This window comes from Mustelus asterias, chromosome X (genome assembly GCF_964213995.1).
Source record: "Mustelus asterias chromosome X, sMusAst1.hap1.1, whole genome shotgun sequence".
NCBI classification, from domain to species: Eukaryota; Metazoa; Chordata; class Chondrichthyes; order Carcharhiniformes; family Triakidae; genus Mustelus; species Mustelus asterias.
The window spans coordinates 12387555-12407803 of NC_135834.1; the positions used below are offsets into that span (position 1 = coordinate 12387555).

The 20249-nt window shown below is 46.5% G+C and overlaps 1 protein-coding gene across 1 annotated transcript in view; it reads right to left on the minus strand.

The window, feature by feature from the left end:
* Positions 1 to 20249, minus strand: part of LOC144481848 (tensin-2-like) — a 159115-nt gene that overhangs the window by 118894 nt on the left and 19972 nt on the right. The window contains exon 3 of the mRNA XM_078200999.1: positions 14785 to 14822. Coding sequence (XP_078057125.1) covers positions 14785 to 14822 — 38 coding nt within the window. The remainder of the gene's footprint in view (positions 1 to 14784; positions 14823 to 20249) is intronic.

Sequence of the window (20249 nt, forward strand, 5' to 3'; positions counted from 1 at the left end):
ACGACCCTCTGTGTGAAATATGTCCTTCTGATATCTGTGTTAAACCTCCCCCCCTTCACCTTGAACCTATGACCCCTCGTGAACGTCACCACCGACCCGGGGAAAAGCTTCCCACCGTTCACCCTATCTATGCCTTTCATAATTTTATACACCTCTATCAAGTCTCCCCTCATCCTCCGTCTTTCCAAGGAGAACAACCCCAGTTTCCCCATTCTCTCCTCATAACCAAGCCCCTCCATACCAGGCAACATCCTGGTAAACCTCCTCTGTACTCTCTCCAAAGCCTCCACGTCCTTCTGGTAGTGTGGTGACCAGAACTGGACGCAGTATTCCAAATGCGGCCGAACCAACGTTCTATACATCTGCAACATCAGACCCCAACTTTTATACTCTATGCCCCGTCCTATAAAGGCAAGCATGCCATATGCCTTCTTCACCACCTTCTCCACCTGTGACGTCACCTTCAAAGATCTGTGGACTTGCACACCCAGGTCCCTCTGCGTCTCTACACCCTTTATGGTTCTTCCATTTATCGTGTAGCTCCTCCCTACATTATTCCCACCAAAATGCATCACTTCGCATTTATCAGGATTGAACTCCATCTGCCATTTCCTTGCCCAAATTTCCAGCCTATCTATATCCTTCTGTAGCCTCTGACAATGTTCCTCACTGTCTGCAAGTCCTGCCAGTTTTGTGTCGTCCGCAAACTTACTGATCACCCCAGTTACTCCTTCTTCCAGATCATTTATATAAATCACAAACAGCAGAGGTCCCAATACAGAGCCCTGCGGTACACCACTAGTCACAGGCCTCCAGCCGGAAAAAGACCCTTCCACTACCACCCTCTGTCTTCTATGACCAAGCCAGTTCTCCACCCATCTAGCCACCTCCCCCTTTATCCCATGGGATCCAACCTTTTTCACTAGCCTACCATGAGGGACTTTGTCAAATGCTTTACTAAAGTCCATATAGACAACATCCACGGCCCTTCCTTCGTCAACCATTTTGGTCACTTCTTCAAAAAACACCACCAGGTTCGTGAGGCATGACCTCCCTCTCACAAAACCATGTTGACTATCGTTAATGAGTTTATTCCTTTCTAAATGCGCATACATCCTATCTTTAAGAATCTTCTCCAACAACTTCCCCACCACGGACGTCAAGCTCACCGGCCTATAATTACCCGGGTTATCCTTCCTACCCTTCTTAAATAACGGGACAACATTGGCTATCCTCCAATCCTCTGGGACCTCACCTGTGTCCAGTGACGAGACAAAGATTTGCGTCAGAGGCCCAACGATTTCACCTCTCGTCTCCCTGAGCAGCCTTGGATAGATTCCATCAGGCCCTGGGGATTTGTCAGTCTTTATATTCTCTAACAAACCTAACACTTCCTCCTTTGTAATGGAGATTTTCTCCAACGGTTCAACACTCCCCTCCGAGACACTCCCAGTCAACACATCCCTCTCCTTAGTGAATACCGACGCAAAGTATTCATTTAGGATCTCCCCTACCTCTTTGGGCTCCAAGCATAAGTCCCCACTTTTGTCCCCGAGAGGTCCGATTTTTTCCCTAACAACCCTTTTGTTCCGAACGTATGAATAAAATGCCTTGGGATTCTCCTTAATCCTGTCTGCCAAGAACATTTCGTGACCCCTTTTTGCTCTTCTAATTCCCCGCTTGAGTATTTTCCTACTTTCATTATACTCCTCCAGAGCTCCCTCCGTTTTTAGCTGCTTGGACCTAACATACGCCTCTCTTTTCCTTTTGACCAGTCCCTCAATTTCCCTGGTTATCCACGGTTCTCTAATCCTACCCTTCCTATCCTTCTTTTTTACAGGCACATGCTTGTCCTGTAGCCCTAACAACCGTTCCTTAAAAGACTGCCACATACCAGATGTGGATTTACCCTCAAACAGCCTCTCCCAATCAAGAGCTGCCAATTTCTGCCTGATCCCAATAAAGTTAGCCTTCCCCCAATCCATGGGGAGAAAGTGCAGACTCCAGACAGACCGTGAGGCTGGAACTGAATCCGGGTCCCTGGCACTGAGAGGAAGCAGTGCTAACCGCTGTGCCACCGTGCTGTATTATGGATAATGCGAGATGGCACTGGTTTTTAAGACGCTTCCCATCAACACCATCAGTTCAGCCTCAGATGACCTCACCAAACTATGCATTTTTGTTCCCCTCATTTCTGCCCAGCCTAGAATGCAAAGGGCTTAAATCAGAACTATCCAAATGCCAGAAAAATAAACTCAGTCTTGTTGCAGACTGGCATGATGGCAGCACCAATGGTGGCAGTTGGCACTACATTGCCTGATATGATGTCAAGGCCAAACAGAGTAGCAGGTATCTGTGCTGAATAAAAGCTGGTCTCAGGCAGAACAGCAGATGGGGTGGTAAAAGACCTGGGCGTTAGGGAACAGAAAGTCATCGAGTTCCTGCTCTTTGGAGGCCATTCAGCCCCTCAAACCTGTTCCACAATTCAATTAGATCATGACTAATTTGTGTACTAGTGCCATCTTTGGCTCAGTTGGTAACATTCTTGCCTCTAAGTCACAAGATTCAAGTCCCACTCCATAGCTTGAACACAAAAATTGAGGTTGACAGTGCAGTGCTGAGGGAGTGCTGTGTTGTCAGAGGTGCCTTATTTTGGATGAGGCATTAAACCTCATCTGCCTTCTCAGAACCCCGGCACTATTTCAAGAAGAGTAGGGAAGCTCTCCCTGGTGTCCTGACCAATGTTTATCCCTCAATCAACACCACAAAAAAAAGTAATGAAAAGGTGTTTTATATTAAATAATAATTTTTAATCCACTGGCCGGAAATCTGAACTGAACTTTTAAAAACACAGAGACTAAAGTGACTTGAACTCACAGCCCAAGATGGCAAACTCCAATTTGCATTACTATATATTTCAGATTCCAATTCATTGGAGTGAAGTCAATCTGCAAAACTTGAAGGGAGTGTGAATGACTCCCACCTCCTGTCTCACTAGCAATGCATCTAGGTGGTATTCAACTGTTGGAGAAGGGCTATTAAGACTAATCGCTTGGATAATGGGACCCTGGTGAGGTTAGCTTTCAGACATGAGCTAATCAAGTCACCGACGGAATACACAGGTGTTGGGTAGGATTTTACGGTCTCGCCCGAAATTCCCGCCCGAGGTCAATGGTGATTTCCGCTGTCGGACCCTTGCCCGCTCTGATTCTGAGGCGGGTGAAGTGGTAGAGTTCCGGCCGATGTCTTTCTCTTTTAAGTCCGTCTAGCAGTTGGGGAAAGGTCACATGACAATCCAACCCTTTGTATGTTTTAAGCAGAATTTGTGTGTTTTCTCAGCAGAATTGAAGACGAACAGCTTAGAGAGAAAATCTAAGTGGGGTCCCTCCTGCCAACCTTTTTCTTTGACCCACCTGGTAATCTTTGTGCCCCATTTGCTAACAGTGATCATCCAGGGACACCCTGCATCAGACAGAAATTTCTCAAAAGAATCCAACCCAGCACTACCATCTCCAGAACAAGCATCGACTCAATCATCTACATCTTTAAATTGGAAACATCGACACCATCAAATTCAGCCTGAAGCCAGCCAAGTTACCACAGCATGGTGGCACAGTGGTTAGCACTGCTGCCTCACAGCGCCAGAGACCCAGGTTCAATTCCGGCCTCGGGTGACTATCTGTGTGGAATCTGCACGTTCTCCCTGTGTCCGCGTCGGTTTCCTCCGGGTGCTCAGGTTTCCTCCCACAGTCCAAAGATGTGCGTGTTAGGTTGATTGGCCATGCTAAATTGCCTCTTAGTGTCATGGGGACTAACAGGGTAAATACATGGGGTTAGGGGGATAGTGCAGGCTCGATGGACCTAATGGCACTATAAGAATTCTAAAACTAGATACTCTTTTACTCTTTCCATGGACTCTATTTCTAATCTGTATTTATGTGTGTGTGAACGTCAAGTGTGGGTACGCGCGTGAAAGTCGTGCATATTTTATTATTTTGCTTAGATTGGTTTAAGTATAATAAAGCAAACCTCTTTCTTTGTTGAACTCAAGAAAAACAGTCCTATTGGTTCTGTTATGATCACAGCACATAAACAGCTAAGTGCTCACTGAATTGGCAAGTACACCCTAGTCACAAAAAAAAGACAGGAACCATTTGACCCCTTCTTCGCTGGTCCTAACACCAAATTATCTGGGTCATTATCACATCGCTGTTTGTGGGATCTTGCTGTGCACAAATTGGCTGCTGTTTTTCCCACACTACAATGGTGACTTCACTTCAAAGGAGTACTTCATTGGCTATAAAGCACATTGGGACATCTTGAAGTTCTGAAAGGTGCCATAAAAATGCAAGGCTTCATTAATTCCATTCACCTGCCTTGTCTTAGTATCTGAACTTAACGAACATCTATCCATCTCAGTTTGGAAATATTTTGCTGTTCCCCTTGCATCAACAACTTATTTTTTTTCCTGGGGAGAGAGTTCCAGATTTCCACAATCTCTTGGGGTTTTTATTGTGATAGAGCAGGGGTCTCCAAACTTGTCAGTACGAGGGCCACATCGTATATTTTACACATTTTCGGGGGCCAAAGAAAAAAAATTAGTTTTATAAATGAACTGGCGATGATTAAGCCCGTGAGATCGAATGAAATTCGCTGTTGAAACAACAGGTTTCAGAACGCAAGACATACCCACATATTTTCCGCACAATGCTAGTTGATGGATAATGCAATGCAGAAACATGGGCTTTGAGAATTCACCAACCTCACGAGCTTTTGTGATTTGTCCAACCAAACCTTTCTTCACCCCAGACATGTTCTTTCCTCCATCAATTGTCATGCATTGCAGTTTATTCCACCCCAGGTTATATTCTAACACAGTTTTTTGCAATTCTTTGAAGATGTCTTCTCCAGTTACTGTGCTGTGCATGCTATGCACTGATGCTAATTCTTGTGTCACATTAAATTCACTGTCGACGCCACGGATGAATACTAGGAGTTGTGATGTGTCACAGACATCAGTCGATTCATCAAGTGCGAGAGAATACAACTGAAAATTTCTTGCTCTGTCTGCAATTTGATGAAATATATTGCTTCCTATATCCTCAATTCTACGAGCAACAGTATTTGGCGCAAGACTGATGATTTTGAACAGATTTGCTTTTTCTGGGCATAACTCTTCCACTGCTTCCATTATACACTCTTTGATGAGATCTCCATCGGTGAGTGGCTTTCCTCTTTTAGCCAACACATAAGCTAGTTTGTAACTGGCTCTGGTTAAAGCTTCATTTTCAGTTATCTTCTGCGTAAAAAAAGCTTGTTGGGAAAGCAACCTGCGTTGCATTGATTCAAATTTTTCCGAACGCTGTGTTCCTGTGAATTGGGAATAACTTGGTTCATGTTTGGTCTCATAGTGCCGACGTACATTGTACTCCTTCAAAACTGCAACAGTTTCATTGCATATGACACACAAGGCTTTATCACCTGCTTGTACAAAGAAGTACTTTACACCCCATTCTTCATTAAACAGGCGGCACTCACTGTCCACTTTTCTTTTCTTTTTTCCTTCCATAACTGAATTGGTCTGAATTGCCGCCATCATTGTCATTGTTCTCGCTCATTTCAGACAGATGGAGCTTACGGATTGGATAAAGCAGCTGTCACTCAGTCAATACAGAGCGGCAATTGGATAACAGATGTCTCAATTGCTGATTCGTTTAATGAACTGTCAGTCACAGGACGGCAGCTCTGATTGGACAATAGGCCGGTAAAGAGGGCGGGGATTCCCATGGGTCCATCAGACATCGCGCGGAGCGGCAGAAAATGTCCGGCCTGTGGCTTCCATCCCTGCGTCCGGATCCTGAGTCAGCGGCGGGGTTCCGGATGCGGGAGTGTTTCCGGCAGCGGGAATCCCGTCCCGCCCCACTGGCTGCGGGCCAGATGTTAGCCCACGGGCCGTAGTTTGGAGACCCCCGTGATAGAGTAAAAGTGATGTGGAGATGCCGGCGTTGGACTGGGGTAAACACAGTAAGAAGTTTAACAACACCAGGTTAAAGTCCAACAGGTTTATTTGGTAGCAAAAGCCACACAAGCTTTCGAGGCTCTGAGCCCCTTCTTCAGGTGAGTGGGAATTCTGTTCACAAACAGAACTTATAAAGACACAGACTCAATTTACATGAATAATGGTTGGAATGCGAATACTTACAACTAATCCAGTCTTTAAGAAACAAAACAATGGGAGTGGAGAGAGCATCAAGACAGGCTAAAAAGATGTGTATTGTCTCCAGACAAGACAGCCAGTGAAACTCTGCAGGTCCACGCAACTGTGGGAGTTACAAATAGTGTGACATAAACCCAATATCCCGGTTGAGGCCGTCCTTGTGTGTGCGGAACTTGGCTATCAGTTTCTGCTCAGCGACTCTGCGCTGTCGTGTGTCGCGAAGGCCACCTTGGAGAACGCTTACCCGAATATCAGAGGCCGAATGCCCGTGACCGCTGAAGTGCTCCCCAACAGGAAGAGAACAGTCTTGCCTGGTGATTGTCGAGCGGTGTTCATTCATCCGTTGTCGCAGCGTCTGCATAGTTTCCCCAATGTACCATGCCTCGGGACATCCTTTCTTGCAGCGTATCAGGTAGACAACGTTGGCCGAGTTGCAAGAGTATGTACCGTGTACCTGGTGGATGGTGTTCTCACGTGAGATGATGGCATCTGTGTCGATGATCCGGCACGTCTTGCAGAGGTTGCTGTGGCAGGGTTGTGTGGTGTCTTGGTCACTGTTCTCCTGAAGGCTGGGTAGTTTGCTGCGGACAATGGTCTGTTTGAGGTTGTGCGGTTGTTTGAAGGCAAGAAGTGGGGGTGTGGGGATGGCCTTGGCGAGATGTTCGTCTTCATCAATGACATGTTGAAGGCTCCGGAGGAGATGCCGTAGCTTCTCCGCTCCGGGGAAGTACTGGACAACGAAGGGTACTCTGTCCACTGTGTCCCGTGTTTGTCTTCTGAGGAGGTCGGTGCGGTTTTTCGCTGTGGCGCGTTGGGACTGTTGATCAATGAGTCTAGCGCCATATCCTGTTCTTATGAGGGCATCTTTCAGCGTCTGGAGGTGTCTGTTGCGATCCTCCTCATCCGAACAGATCCTGTGTATACGGAGGGCTTGTCCGTAGGGGATGGCTTCTTTAACGTGTTTAGGGTGGAAGCTGGAGAAGTGGAGCATCGTGAGGTTATCCGTGGGCTTGCGGTACAGTGAGGTGCTGAGGTGACCGTCCTTAATGGAGATGCGCGTGTCCAAGAATGCAACTGATTCCGGAGAGTAGTCTATGGTGAGTCTGATGGTGGGATGGAACTTGTTGATGTCATCATAGAGTTGTTTCAGTGATTGTTCACCATGATTCCAAAGGAAGAAAATATCATCGATGTATCTAGTGTATAGCATCGGTTGAAGGTCCCGTGCGGTGAAGAAGTCTTGTTCGAACCTGTGCATGAAGATGTTGGCATATTGAGGTGCAAATCTGGTCCCCATGGCTGTTCCGTGTGTCTGGATGAAGAACTGGTTGTTGAAGGTGAAGATATTGTGGTCCAGGATGAAGCGGATGAGATGTAAAATTGCATCTGGAAACTGGCAGTTGTTGGCGCTGAGCACTGAGGCCGTTGCAGCAATGCCATCGTCATGGGGGATGCTGGTGTAGAGTGCTGAGACATCCATTGTGACGAGGAGCGCTCCTGGTTCAACTGCTCCATGTGTGCCGAGTTTCTGTAGGAAGTCCGTCGTGTCGCGACAAAAGCTGGGGGTTCTTTGTACAATGGGTTTCAGGATGCCCTCGACATAGCCGGAGAGGTTCTCGCACAGGGTCCCATTGCCCGATACGATGGGACGGCCGGGTGTGTTTGCCTTGTGTATCTTCGGGAGGCAGTAGAGATCTCCAACGCGGGGAGTACGTGGGATGCAGTGCATCCGAAGAGGAAAGAGTCGAATTGGACTCCGCCGGAAGGCCGCTGCCCTCGACTTGACATGTATGCCCAAGCCGTCAGGAGGTGCGTCAACACCAAATTCATCAGCCGCACTCACAAGACAGCCCCGAACATCACCCAAGCACAACGTAACGCCATCCACGCTCTCAAGACCAACCGCAACATTGTCATCAAACCAGCAGACAAAGGAGGGGCCATCGTCATACTGAACAGAACGGATTACTGCAAAGAAGTGTACCGACAACTCAACAACGAGGAACACTACAGACAGTTACCCGCAGATCCGACCAAAGAACACACCCGTCAACTCAACACTCTGATCAAGACCTTTGATCCGGACCTTCAGAACACCCTCCGTGCTCTCATCCCACGTACTCCCCGCGTTGGAGATCTCTACTGCCTCCCGAAGATACACAAGGCAAACACACCCGGCCGTCCCATCGTATCGGGCAATGGGACCCTGTGCGAGAACCTCTCCGGCTCTGTCGAGGGCATCCTGAAACCCATTGTACAAAGAACCCCCAGCTTTTGTCGCGACACGACGGACTTCCTACAGAAACTCGGCACACATGGAGCAGTTGAACCAGGAGCGCTCCTCGTCACAATGGATGTCTCAGCACTCTACACCAGCATCCCCCATGACGATGGCATTGCTGCAACGGCCTCAGTGCTCAGCGCCAACAACTGCCAGTTTCCAGATGCAATTTTACATCTCATCCGCTTCATCCTGGACCACAATATCTTCACCTTCAACAACCAGTTCTTCATCCAGACACACGGAACAGCCATGGGGACCAAATTTGCACCTCAATATGCCAACATCTTCATGCACAGGTTCGAACAAGACTTCTTCACCGCACGGGACCTTCAACCGATGCTATACACTAGATACATCGATGACATTTTCTTCCTTTGGACTCATGGTGAACAATCACTGAAACAACTCTATGATGACATCAACAAGTTCCATCCCACCATCAGGCTCACCATAGACTACTCTCCGGAATCAGTTGCATTCTTGGACACGCGCATCTCCATTAAGGACGGTCACCTCAGCACCTCACTGTACCGCAAGCCCACGGATAACCTCACGATGCTCCACTTCTCCAGCTTCCACCCTAAACACGTTAAAGAAGCCATCCCCTACGGACAAGCCCTCCGTATACACAGGATCTGTTCGGATGAGGAGGATCGCAACAGACACCTCCAGACGCTGAAAGATGCCCTCATAAGAACAGGATATGGCGCTAGACTCATTGATCAACAGTTCCAACGTGCCACAGCGAAAAACCGCACCGACCTCCTCAGAAGACAAACACGGGACACAGTGGACAGAGTACCCTTCGTTGTCCAGTACTTCCCCGGAGCGGAGAAGCTACGGCATCTCCTCCGGAGCCTTCAACATGTCATTGATGAAGACGAACATCTCGCCAAGGCCATCCCCACACCCCCACTTCTTGCCTTCAAACAACCGCACAACCTCAAACAGACCATTGTCCGCAGCAAACTACCCAGCCTTCAGGAGAACAGTGACCAAGACACCACACAACCCTGCCACAGCAACCTCTGCAAGACGTGCCGGATCATCGACACAGATGCCATCATCTCACGTGAGAACACCATCCACCAGGTACACGGTACATACTCTTGCAACTCGGCCAACGTTGTCTACCTGATACGCTGCAAGAAAGGATGTCCCGAGGCATGGTACATTGGGGAAACTATGCAGACGCTGCGACAACGGATGAATGAACACCGCTCGACAATCACCAGGCAAGACTGTTCTCTTCCTGTTGGGGAGCACTTCAGCGGTCACGGGCATTCGGCCTCTGATATTCGGGTAAGCGTTCTCCAAGGTGGCCTTCGCGACACACGACAGCGCAGAGTCGCTGAGCAGAAACTGATAGCCAAGTTCCGCACACACAAGGACGGCCTCAACCGGGATATTGGGTTTATGTCACACTATTTGTAACTCCCACAGTTGCGTGGACCTGCAGAGTTTCACTGGCTGTCTTGTCTGGAGACAATACACATCTTTTTAGCCTGTCTTGATGCTCTCTCCACTCCCATTGTTTTGTTTCTTAAAGACTGGATTAGTTGTAAGTATTCGCATTCCAACCATTATTCATGTAAATTGAGTCTGTGTCTTTATAAGTTCTGTTTGTGAACAGAATTCCCACTCACCTGAAGAAGGGGCTCAGAGCCTCGAAAGCTTGTGTGGCTTTTGCTACCAAATAAACCTGTTGGACTTTAACCTGGTGTTGTTAAACTTCTTATAGAGTAAAAGTCACATGGGGACAGGATCTTGAATAATCCAGAGCCCGAGTGAAGTACTGGTCCACAATCCCAGACTGCTGCAAAGATGACACCAACTGACTAAGCTGTCCTGAGTGACAAATAAGCCCTTGCATTTATTTCACGCATTTCACCACCACCGGGCATCTCAAAGCACTTTACAGCCAATGACACATCTTTAAGTGTAATTATTGTAATGTAGGAAACAAGAGCAGCCAATCTGTGCACAGCAAGATCCCACAAACAGCAATGTGATAATGATGCAGATCATCTGCTTTTGAGGTGTTGCTTGAGGGATAAGTATTGGGCAAAATACCAGGGATTACATCTCCTGCTCCTCTTCAAAAGGAGCCCAAGACTTAAGCAGAGCGATAGGGCCTGGGTTTAACATCTCATCCGAAAGTGCAGCACTCCCTCTGTGCTGCAAGGGGACAGTCAACCTTGGTCTTAGTGCTCACATCTCTGGTGGGGAAACTTCAACCTGGAAACGTGTAATTCAGCAGTGAGAGTGCTGCCCACTGAGCTGACACTCAAAAAGCGTCACATCAAAAATATAAAAGGGATAAGCGCTCAGGCGGAGGGAGAAAGCCAAAAGGACGACATGTACAAATATACAGGCAGCTGCTCAGGGTAGCAACGTGCTGTGGAATAGACTTATCTGACTTTCTTTCATAATGAATCCTCCAAGGCATTCAGCTATGTCAAATCTGCTGATACTTAATCTCATTTGTTGCTCAACTCTATTTATATAGCCAATTAGTTCCAACCCCCCCTCATCCCTATCTCTGTTAATTGACTAGTGTTCGAAATGGTCCTTAAACATGGACATAATGGCAATTAGCTGACTGATTTAATTGCCAGTCATTTTTGGCCAGGGGTGTGTCTGCTGGGACTCTGGAGAAGGGAGCAATTCAAGTTTCCAATAATCTGTTGTTGATTGGAGATGAAATGTAAACTCCAGGGTGCAAACTGTCCCTGGGGGTTTCGAAAATGTTAGTTTTTCAGAGACAGAACCTGCCAAATGCTCTGCCAGCCTGTCAGTGACATTATAGAACCTTCGGTGATAGAGAGATTCCAAAGTGATTCACCATGCTTAGAACCTCACAAAAGTACCGATCAAATCTTCAGGTTTACGGGTTGGGTTCAGCAGCTTGTTTTGTGTGTTGCTGTTCCTTTATCAACTTAACCTACAGACCGGCTCACCAGCAGCAATTTGAACTCAGAGTGAGGAAAATAAATAATTGCATTTCTACACTGCCCTTCAGGGCCACCAGACATCTCAAAGTAGTTAGAATCATAGAATCCCTACAGTACATAAGGAGGCCATTCGGCCCATCGAGTCTGCACCGACCAAATCCCACCCAGGCCCTATTCCTGTAACCCCGCACATTTACCCTGCTGATCCCCCTGACACTAGGGTCAATTTAGAATGGCCAATCAACCTAACCCGCACATCTTTGGACTGTGGGAGGAAACTGGAGCACCTGGAGGAAACCCACACAGACACGGGGAGAACATGCAAACTCCACACAGACAGTGACCCGAGGCCGGAATGGAACCCGGGTCCCTGGTGCTGTGAGGCAACGGTGCTAACCACTGTGCCACCGTGCTGCCCACTATACAGCCAATAAAGTACTTCTGAAATACTTCTATATTACTGTTGTAATATAGAAAATGCAGCAATCATTTTGCACACAGCAAGATTCCACAGACAGCAATATGATGACCCAGATAATCGTTTTTTTTGTGTGACGTTGATTGAGGGATAAATATTAGCCAAAAAGTAGGGAGAACTCCCCTGCTCTTCTTCAAAATAGTACCATGGGATCCTTGACATCCACCCAAGCAGGGAATTGGTGCCTTGCTCATCTGAAAGATGGCACATCTGACACTGCAGCACTCCCTCAGTACTGCACTGGAGTGTAACTGTTGTTTTTTGTGTTCAAGGCCTAAAGTGAGAGTCAAACCCAGAACATTGTGACAGAGAAACACGAATGCTACCAACTGATACACAGCTGAGGGGCTCAAAGCGGGTGATCTGTTTCAGGAAAGTCTAGCTATGGGAACAGACATGAGTATGTGCTTGGTCTACCTCATCTGCCTGTAAGCACAGAAGACATGGATAGATTCACTTCACCCCCTGTGAGTTCCACATTTTCTGTGTCTTTGGGAGCATTTGAGCTACCTATCAAGCTCAATGAAGATGGTGTCAATGTATTCATTCTGTCATGCAGACTGACCTTTCATCATCAATAATCCAGCGATGCTCCCTCTGACTTGCACAGAGCACACCTCATCGCCTGTCAGGAAGCAAACGCTCAGAATCTGTCATCCATCAGAAAGATACACATCTTACTTTCATCTGTGGCACTGCAGCTTTGTAGCATAAGGAGAATGAGGCTGGTGAGAGAGGGGTTGAGGGGATTTAATAGGTGGTTCTGATACATCCCTGAGGCTGGGCTCGCAATATTGTGTCCAAGTGACTAAGTATCATAGGCACCCCCGTTGTAGCAGTGCAGGTAAAAGAGCGTCAAATATGGTTTTGGCAATGAGATGCAAGTGTCAACAGGCCTGCCCAGTGATTCGGATGAATGAGCAGCAACCAAGAGAGATGCTGTGCCAGATTAGAATGCAGGAGGAGGTGATTCTAAAAAAAGGACGTCACAGCAAGGATCTGGCATTGTTGGTTTGACAGGCAATTAACAGTGAAGGGCAGCCATAAAAGAAGACGTACAGCCCTGTAATCCAGCACAGACAGACAGAAAGGGAGTGAATATACTGGATACCTCTGACACCAAACAGATCTTTCCACCATCTCTCTAAAACATTGAAAATAAACAATAATGGATGTACTTGCACTGTTCCCCAAATAAAAGGCAGGGCAGCTCAATAGTGAAAGGTCTGAACTAAAAAAGGTTGCCTTTAATTACATTTTTATCTGGTTTGCTAAATTGCGTGGAGATTATTTCTTCTTGGCATTTGATCAGAAGACTGAACACTAGGCTGTCTATGGCTGACAAAAGGGGACGCTATGGGCTGTGATGCTATAAAAATAGTGTGGATGCTGAAATTTTGAAACCAAAGCAGAAAATGCTGGAATTCCCATGACTGGACAGAGTCAATAGGGAGAAGCTGTTCCCATTTAAAGGAAGGATCAAGGACACCAATTTAAGGTGATTGACAGATAAAGGCAACATGACGATTTTTGTTTTACGCAAGTGAGTGGTTAGGATCGGGAATGCTCTGCATGAAAGTGTGGTGGAGACAGATTCAATCAAGGCTTTAAAAAGGGAATTAGATAAGCTCCTGAAGGGAGAAAACTTGCAGAAACATGGGAGAAAAGGAGGCGAGTGGGGCTAGCTAAATTTCTCTTGCAGAGAGTCAGCATGCGCTCAATGGGCTGAATGGCCTCCTTGTGTGCCTTAACCATTCTACGATTGTGTGATTCCTTTGCCCAGCCTGAGACTCAGTGTGAGAGTTCATTGTTTTTTATATCTGATGCCACTAACAGTAATTGGGCTCTTTCTTTCCTCTGGCTCTTGTTAACTGTAGCTGGGTCTGTCAGATTAGCACAGCCAAGTTCACACAGTCCAGAGTCAACACAGCTCCATTTGGTGACCCTGCCGACCATCCCATGACCCTTTGTTCCAACAGCTGTAAAATCTTGGCTCAGAAGGAGAAGTTTTATTTTGAATAGTCAATCGTGCGACCTCTGACCTACAGGAGCAGTGAACATTGACAAGTTAACCCTGTGTTACGTTCCAATTGGACTTAAACAGCCATTACAGAGAAAATCCAGGCACAGCAGACAATCCAAATACCACATTATCTGCTAGTCGGTATTTCACCGAGAAACATACGCAAGAAAAATTGCTTGCATCCTGACAGCTGGTCAGCAAATATGATAGGGTCACATATGTCACAAGAGGAGACCATTTGGGCCATCAATTCTATGCTGGCTCTTACATGGAGCAATTGCAGTCAGTTCCATTCCTCCGGTCTATCGAGTGGCTGGCTCCTCTTTAACTCAGCAACCACAGGGAAACACCATTACCGCTCAACTAGAACATTGGAGCCGATAAAGGAGATAGTCCAGAAAGTAAATCGAGGTCAGAATCTAGGTCCCCCACCCGCAAGCCCCACAACCTCTAAGTTTTAGAAATAGAACTGTGCAGCTTTCAAGTTCAACCCACTCAAGGTTAATTCAAACCATCAATCTTTACACATGAAAGAGCTCTTTGATGAAGATGATCCCTCTCAAACAGACTTGCTGAATTAACTCAACCCGCTGTGCAATAAGCCTAGTAGTTACTGGACTAAAGGAACATCATTAAGGAGAAAAACAGGGGTTAGAATGTCTGAGTGTAGCTGTCGCTCACAAGTAGCTATGGGTGCTTTCTTTGAAAAAAGGGACAATGAGAGCTCATTGAATTCAATCAACAGAACCAGATTTCGAGAGAGGTGGCCAGCTCAGTTCATTCGCCAGTGAACCACACCAAATAAGCTGAAAGCAGGAAGCATCTTACCTTGGGCTCACATTTCTTGTGGCTTGCTAACTTGCAGACTGGAGGAGAGAGAAAAGAGAAGCAAACGCATGGTTAATATTGGAGAAAATACGGCTGCAACTCTTGATAAGATAATAGATTGTAGACGCCTCAGACTGCTAGGCACTTTCCAAAGCTTCCCCTTGACATCCTCATGCTATGTTAGAAATGCTGATCAACATGGCTGGGAAGTGAAGTCCTGCACTGCATTACCAACACAAGGAGAATGCAGCCAGGCGGTTTCTCAGCCACTTTAGTGGATTGCAGAGATTGATACAACTCTGTGGATTTCCAGAGGTGTCTGCACTTAGATATGTCATCTCAATGCTGTTGGCCTTTTAATCAGAATGCTACAAAAGAGGACAATTTAAGTGGCGAATACAGGCATCATCCATCACCCCAGAGCTCTCTTAGGCTAAAAGTGATATTGTAGTTTATATCCTGTCCTTTACAATATGAAATGATTGCAGAAAGTGTCAGGGATTCTCCATGAAGAACATGCACTCTTAAATATGTGAATTATTAAATGAGAAAATGGCTCACAGCAATGCAACCACTGGAAGCCTAGACTGCACAACTAATAGAGGCCTATAGTCAGTATTTAATAGAGGCCTATAGTCACAACTGATGGAGGTCAAGCACAGATAATGGAGGACTGGTTAACAAAAGCAATACATAGAGCAAACTGCATCAATAAAGTACACATAAAAGTTAAAAAAACAATTTAGGAAAAAGGGAAGAGGCTTGTTTTAGGCCTCGAACTGTGCTCTGCTTTTACAAGTGGGGTCTGTGCTCTGGGCAAAGCCATCATTTGGGAGGAGACAGTAGCAGAGTGTTAATATCACTGGACTTGTAATCCAGAGGTCCAGGCTAATGCTCTGGGGACCTGGATTCAAAACCCACCATGGCAGCTGGTGGAAAAGAAATAAGGGCTGCACCCCACCCAGTTTTTTTAATAAGCATGTCGTTGCCAGCAGAGCAATCTCAAATTCTGGCTGATGCGGGTAACATTTCCATGCCTCCATTAGCGTGGAACCTCACTAAATTTACTGATCCTAGTCCTGAAGGGGTACACATCCAGAGACCATGGAAAGATTGTTTGTAGAACAATTTAGGAGAAATACAAAAGGGGGGCTGTTTTCACACCAGAGAACAAGAATAACTGGCTACATACTCAAGCCAAGCAAAATTGGCCTTTAAAACCAAGGTAAAGCAGAATGTGCACACAATTTCAGTCTGGATAAGTCATTAGTACTGTGGTGTATAATAAATCGTCCATGGAAGGAGTTGATGATTATTTCTGGCATTCCACCGAGCTGGCAATCTTTAGAAACATGGCTTGTGAGTCCATCTTTTCTTTCTGTGCCAAGCCTATTGTTTGTTTACAGTGTGTTATTAATTAGAATTCTGTTCCATTGTGTGTGTGCCAGGTCCTCAAACAGCCGTTGGCTGTGTACTGCTTTGGGGGCTGGGTTTATTGGGAAGGCTGAAGCCATTGTCTTGCGCCCCCATCTCAAGCTCCATTCCTGAGCCACCAACTCCAGCCCTCTCCCTGGAAACTGTCTGAGGCCAAGCCAGAGAGTTCACAACCGTGATTCCTATTTCACCCAGAGATGGGTTTCCAACCACATATTTGTGGCATCACTAAGACCACCTATTTCCATCTCTGTAACATCGCCCTTATCTCAGCTCATCTGCTGCTAAAACCCTTGTCCATGATCACCTTTAGATTCGACAATTCCAACTCACTCCTGGCTGCTCTCCCATATTCTACCCTCTGTAAACATGAGGTTATTCAAAACGCTGCTGCCTGTGTCTTAACTCACACCAAGTCCCATTCCCCTATCACCCCCTGTGCTTGCTGACCAATATTGGCTCCCAGTGGAGTGACATCTGGATTTTAAAATTCTCATCCTTGCTTTCAAATCCTTCTATGGCCTCACCCTCTCGGGAGTAATCTCCAAAATCTCGTCCAGCCCTACAATTCCCATATCTCTGCGCTCTTCTAATTCTGGTCTCTTGAATATCCCCGATTTTAATCACTCCAACATTGGTGGCCACTCCTTCAGCTGCCTAAACCCTAGGCTCTGGAATTCCTTCACTAACTCTCTCTACCCTCTCCAGCTCACTTTTTTCCTTTAAGGTACTCCTAAAACCTATCTCCGACCATCTGGCCTAACATCTCCTACATGACTCAGTGTTCTACTTTGTCGGATTAAGCTCTGGTGAAGCACCTTAGAACATTTCAGTACATTACAGGCACTATAAAAAAATGCCACAGTCTCCAGTATCTCTCTCTCTCCATGTGAGCGAGAGGGTGCGCTGGGGGAAGTGAAGAGGGGGAAGCGAGTGGTGGACAGCATGACCAGCTTGTGGTTCTCAAAGTCTGTCAAAGCTTCCTCCCTTGGTTATGGAGATGGAACCACTCAAAATGCTCTTGAAATGTTCAAGGGTTACAGGTAAAAGAAGGAGCAGAGGCTCTTTCTTTCATCTGATCAAACATTCAAGATGATGCTGGTGCAAGATGCCAAGTCACATAGAATTACACCAGGCCTACAGCACAGAAACAGGCCATTTGGCCCAACCAGTCCATGCTAGTATTGATACATGAACTCCCTCCTACTCTAATTGCCTCTTCCCAGACTACCTACATTTCTGTCCATTCTCTTTTTCCTCATCAAGCTTCCCTTTGATGTATCAATACTCTGATTTAAGCATTCGCTCTGAGGTTCACATTCTCACTAATCTCTGGTAGCAGCTCTCTGATAGTGTTACCCCGCTGTTCTGGACACAGCTCCAATTGGATAGAGGAACCACATCCATCCTATCAAATCTGGTTCCAATTGGGAACAGCTCAAGCAGGTCTCCTCTCAGGATAGGATCCCAGCCTGTTCAATAATATGTGCCGGCCATGAATCAATCAAAAGTTGGAGTAGCTGGCAAGACAATAGCCATTCCTACTGTTTGGTCCAAATAGATTCAACTCTTCGCTTTTACCTTTCAGCTTCTACATCCAGCCCATCATTTTATCTAACAAACCTTCCAGCCATTCAGTCCATTGTATCTGTGCCAGTCAAATCCTGTCCAATCCCACTTTGCAGCTCTGAGTCAGTAGCCATGTAGGTTACAGCTTTCCAAGTGCACATGCAAATGTTATTTTTAATTTCATGAGGATTTGTGCCTCTAACATCCTTTCAGGCAGCAAGATCCAGACCCCACCACCCTTCTGGGTGAAAATATTCTCAACTCCCCAATAATGAGCGGCATAGATCAGCTAGATAGTCAATATCTTTTCCCAAAGGTAGAGGAGTCTAAAACTAGAGGGCATCGGTTTAAGGTGAGAGGGGAGAGATACAAAAGTGTCCAGAGGGGCAATTTTTTCACACAGAGGATGGTGAGTGTCTGGAACGAGTTGCCAGAGGTAGTAGTAGAGGCGGGTACAATTTTGTCTTTTAAAGAGCGTTTAGACAGTTACATGGGTAAGATGGGTATAGAGGGATATGGGGCAAATGCGGGCAATTGGGACTAACTTAGGGGTTTAAAAAAAAGGGCGGCATGGACAAGTTGGGCCGAATGGCCTTTTTCCATACTGTAAACCTCCATGACTCTAATCCTGTCCACCTATCACTTTAAATCTCTGCCCCCTAGTTATTGACTGTTCTACTACCAAAAGTCTTTCCTGAGCACTCTATCTAGGCCCCTTGTAATTTTACATATCATTTAAACATTATCTGGAAATGTTGAGGATTTAAACAATGGTAGGGTGAGAGGGGTGGGTGGGGGAGGGACACACAAGTGGTTGGGTTTTGAGTGGGTTAAAATCAAGCTTGGCTTGGGGCACTAGACAGCTTACACTGGGACAAGGTTCGCTTACAGCCTGCATCTCACTCATTCGGACAGTGATCTGAAGAACACAGTTCAACGACTGGGTGGGAGTGTGGTCGCAAGGAGCACTTACTGTAAAGCAGGAGATTTTCCCATGATTAGTCAGGGACTTTCCATTTAAATCCTAATATTTCTTAAAACTAGCCTGTTTAGTGGCCAGTGCCACATGAATCATTTTGACAGGATTCCAAAGCTCATTTATATTGTTCAGCAGCCCAGCAGAAAGGACAAAAAAGGTCGGCTAGAATTACAGAATGAAAACACCCGAGGCCGGAATCAAACCTGGGTCCCTGGCCCTGTGAGGCCACACTGCTAACCACTGTGCTACCTCTTGAAAGTGTAATGTTTGAAAGAGAAAGTGCAGCTGGAGTCTTTACATCTCCTCATTCACATAAATATGTGGGGGTTTTGTTAAGGATTTCCACTGGTAGTGAGTTATAATCCTGAGTTTTACAGGCAGTTGGGGGAAAACGGGTGCATATCGGTCATCCCCTCGATGATGGTGCTGTTCCCAGTGAGGCTCAACAGGGCTGCTCCGTGACAATAAAGTACTGCCGGTGGTATGGCTGAGGTGAGAGTGGGACACTGCCCATCCAGAGAGGACGCCCAACCTGATTGGCCAGCAGCTCCAGCAGTCCAGCAGTGCCTGAGCTTTATAGTCACCGCTGCTGGAACTGCAAGATGGGTGAAGAGGACATGGATCTTGAATATCCCCGATTTTAATCGCTCCAACATTGGCATTTTGAGTGGTTCCATCTCCATAACCAAGGGAGGAAGCTTTGACAGACTTTGAGAACCACAAGCTGGTCATGCTGTCCACCTCTCGCTTCCTCCTCCTCACTTCCCCCTAGCGCACCCTCTCGCTCACATGGAGAGAGAGAGAGATACTGGTGACTGTGGCATTTTTTTAATAGTGCCTGTAATGTACTGAAATGTCCCAAGGTGCTTCACCAGAGGTTAATCCGACAACGTAGAACACTGAGTCATGTAGGAGATATTAGGTCAGATGGTTGGAGATAGGTTTAAGGAGTACCTCAAAGGGGAAAAGTGAGATAAATTGGAGGTGGACCAAGAGGAATTGAGGAGTATAAGTTTGCTTAAAAAGAAAAGGCCTGCCCAATCCAACCATTCCGTGGCATGGGCAGCGTAATATTCAAGTCAATAGGCTTTGTCTTTAATTATTTATTTTAAAATCCTCGCGTGTGGCTGCCAATAAAATTATGTCGAAGATAATTCGCGTGTGGAATGCCAATTTTGGCACGGTATAAAGGGGAGCAGGTCGGGGATGGGCAGGAGGTCGGTGGGCTGGCCACCTGTCATATTTTACGTGCCTGACTGTCAAAACAATGCCCAGCGTGGAAAATTCAGCCAGATGACCAGGATGGCACTGCCTGAAAGGGCAGTGGAAGCAGATTGATCTTCCAGAGGGGAAGGGGATAAATACCCAGAAAGGAAAAATCTGTAGGGTCATGGGGGAAAGAGCAGCGGGAAGTGGGGCTGAGCTGGACAGATCTGCCAAAGAACCAGCACAGGCACGATGGGCTAAATGGCCTCCCCTAGTG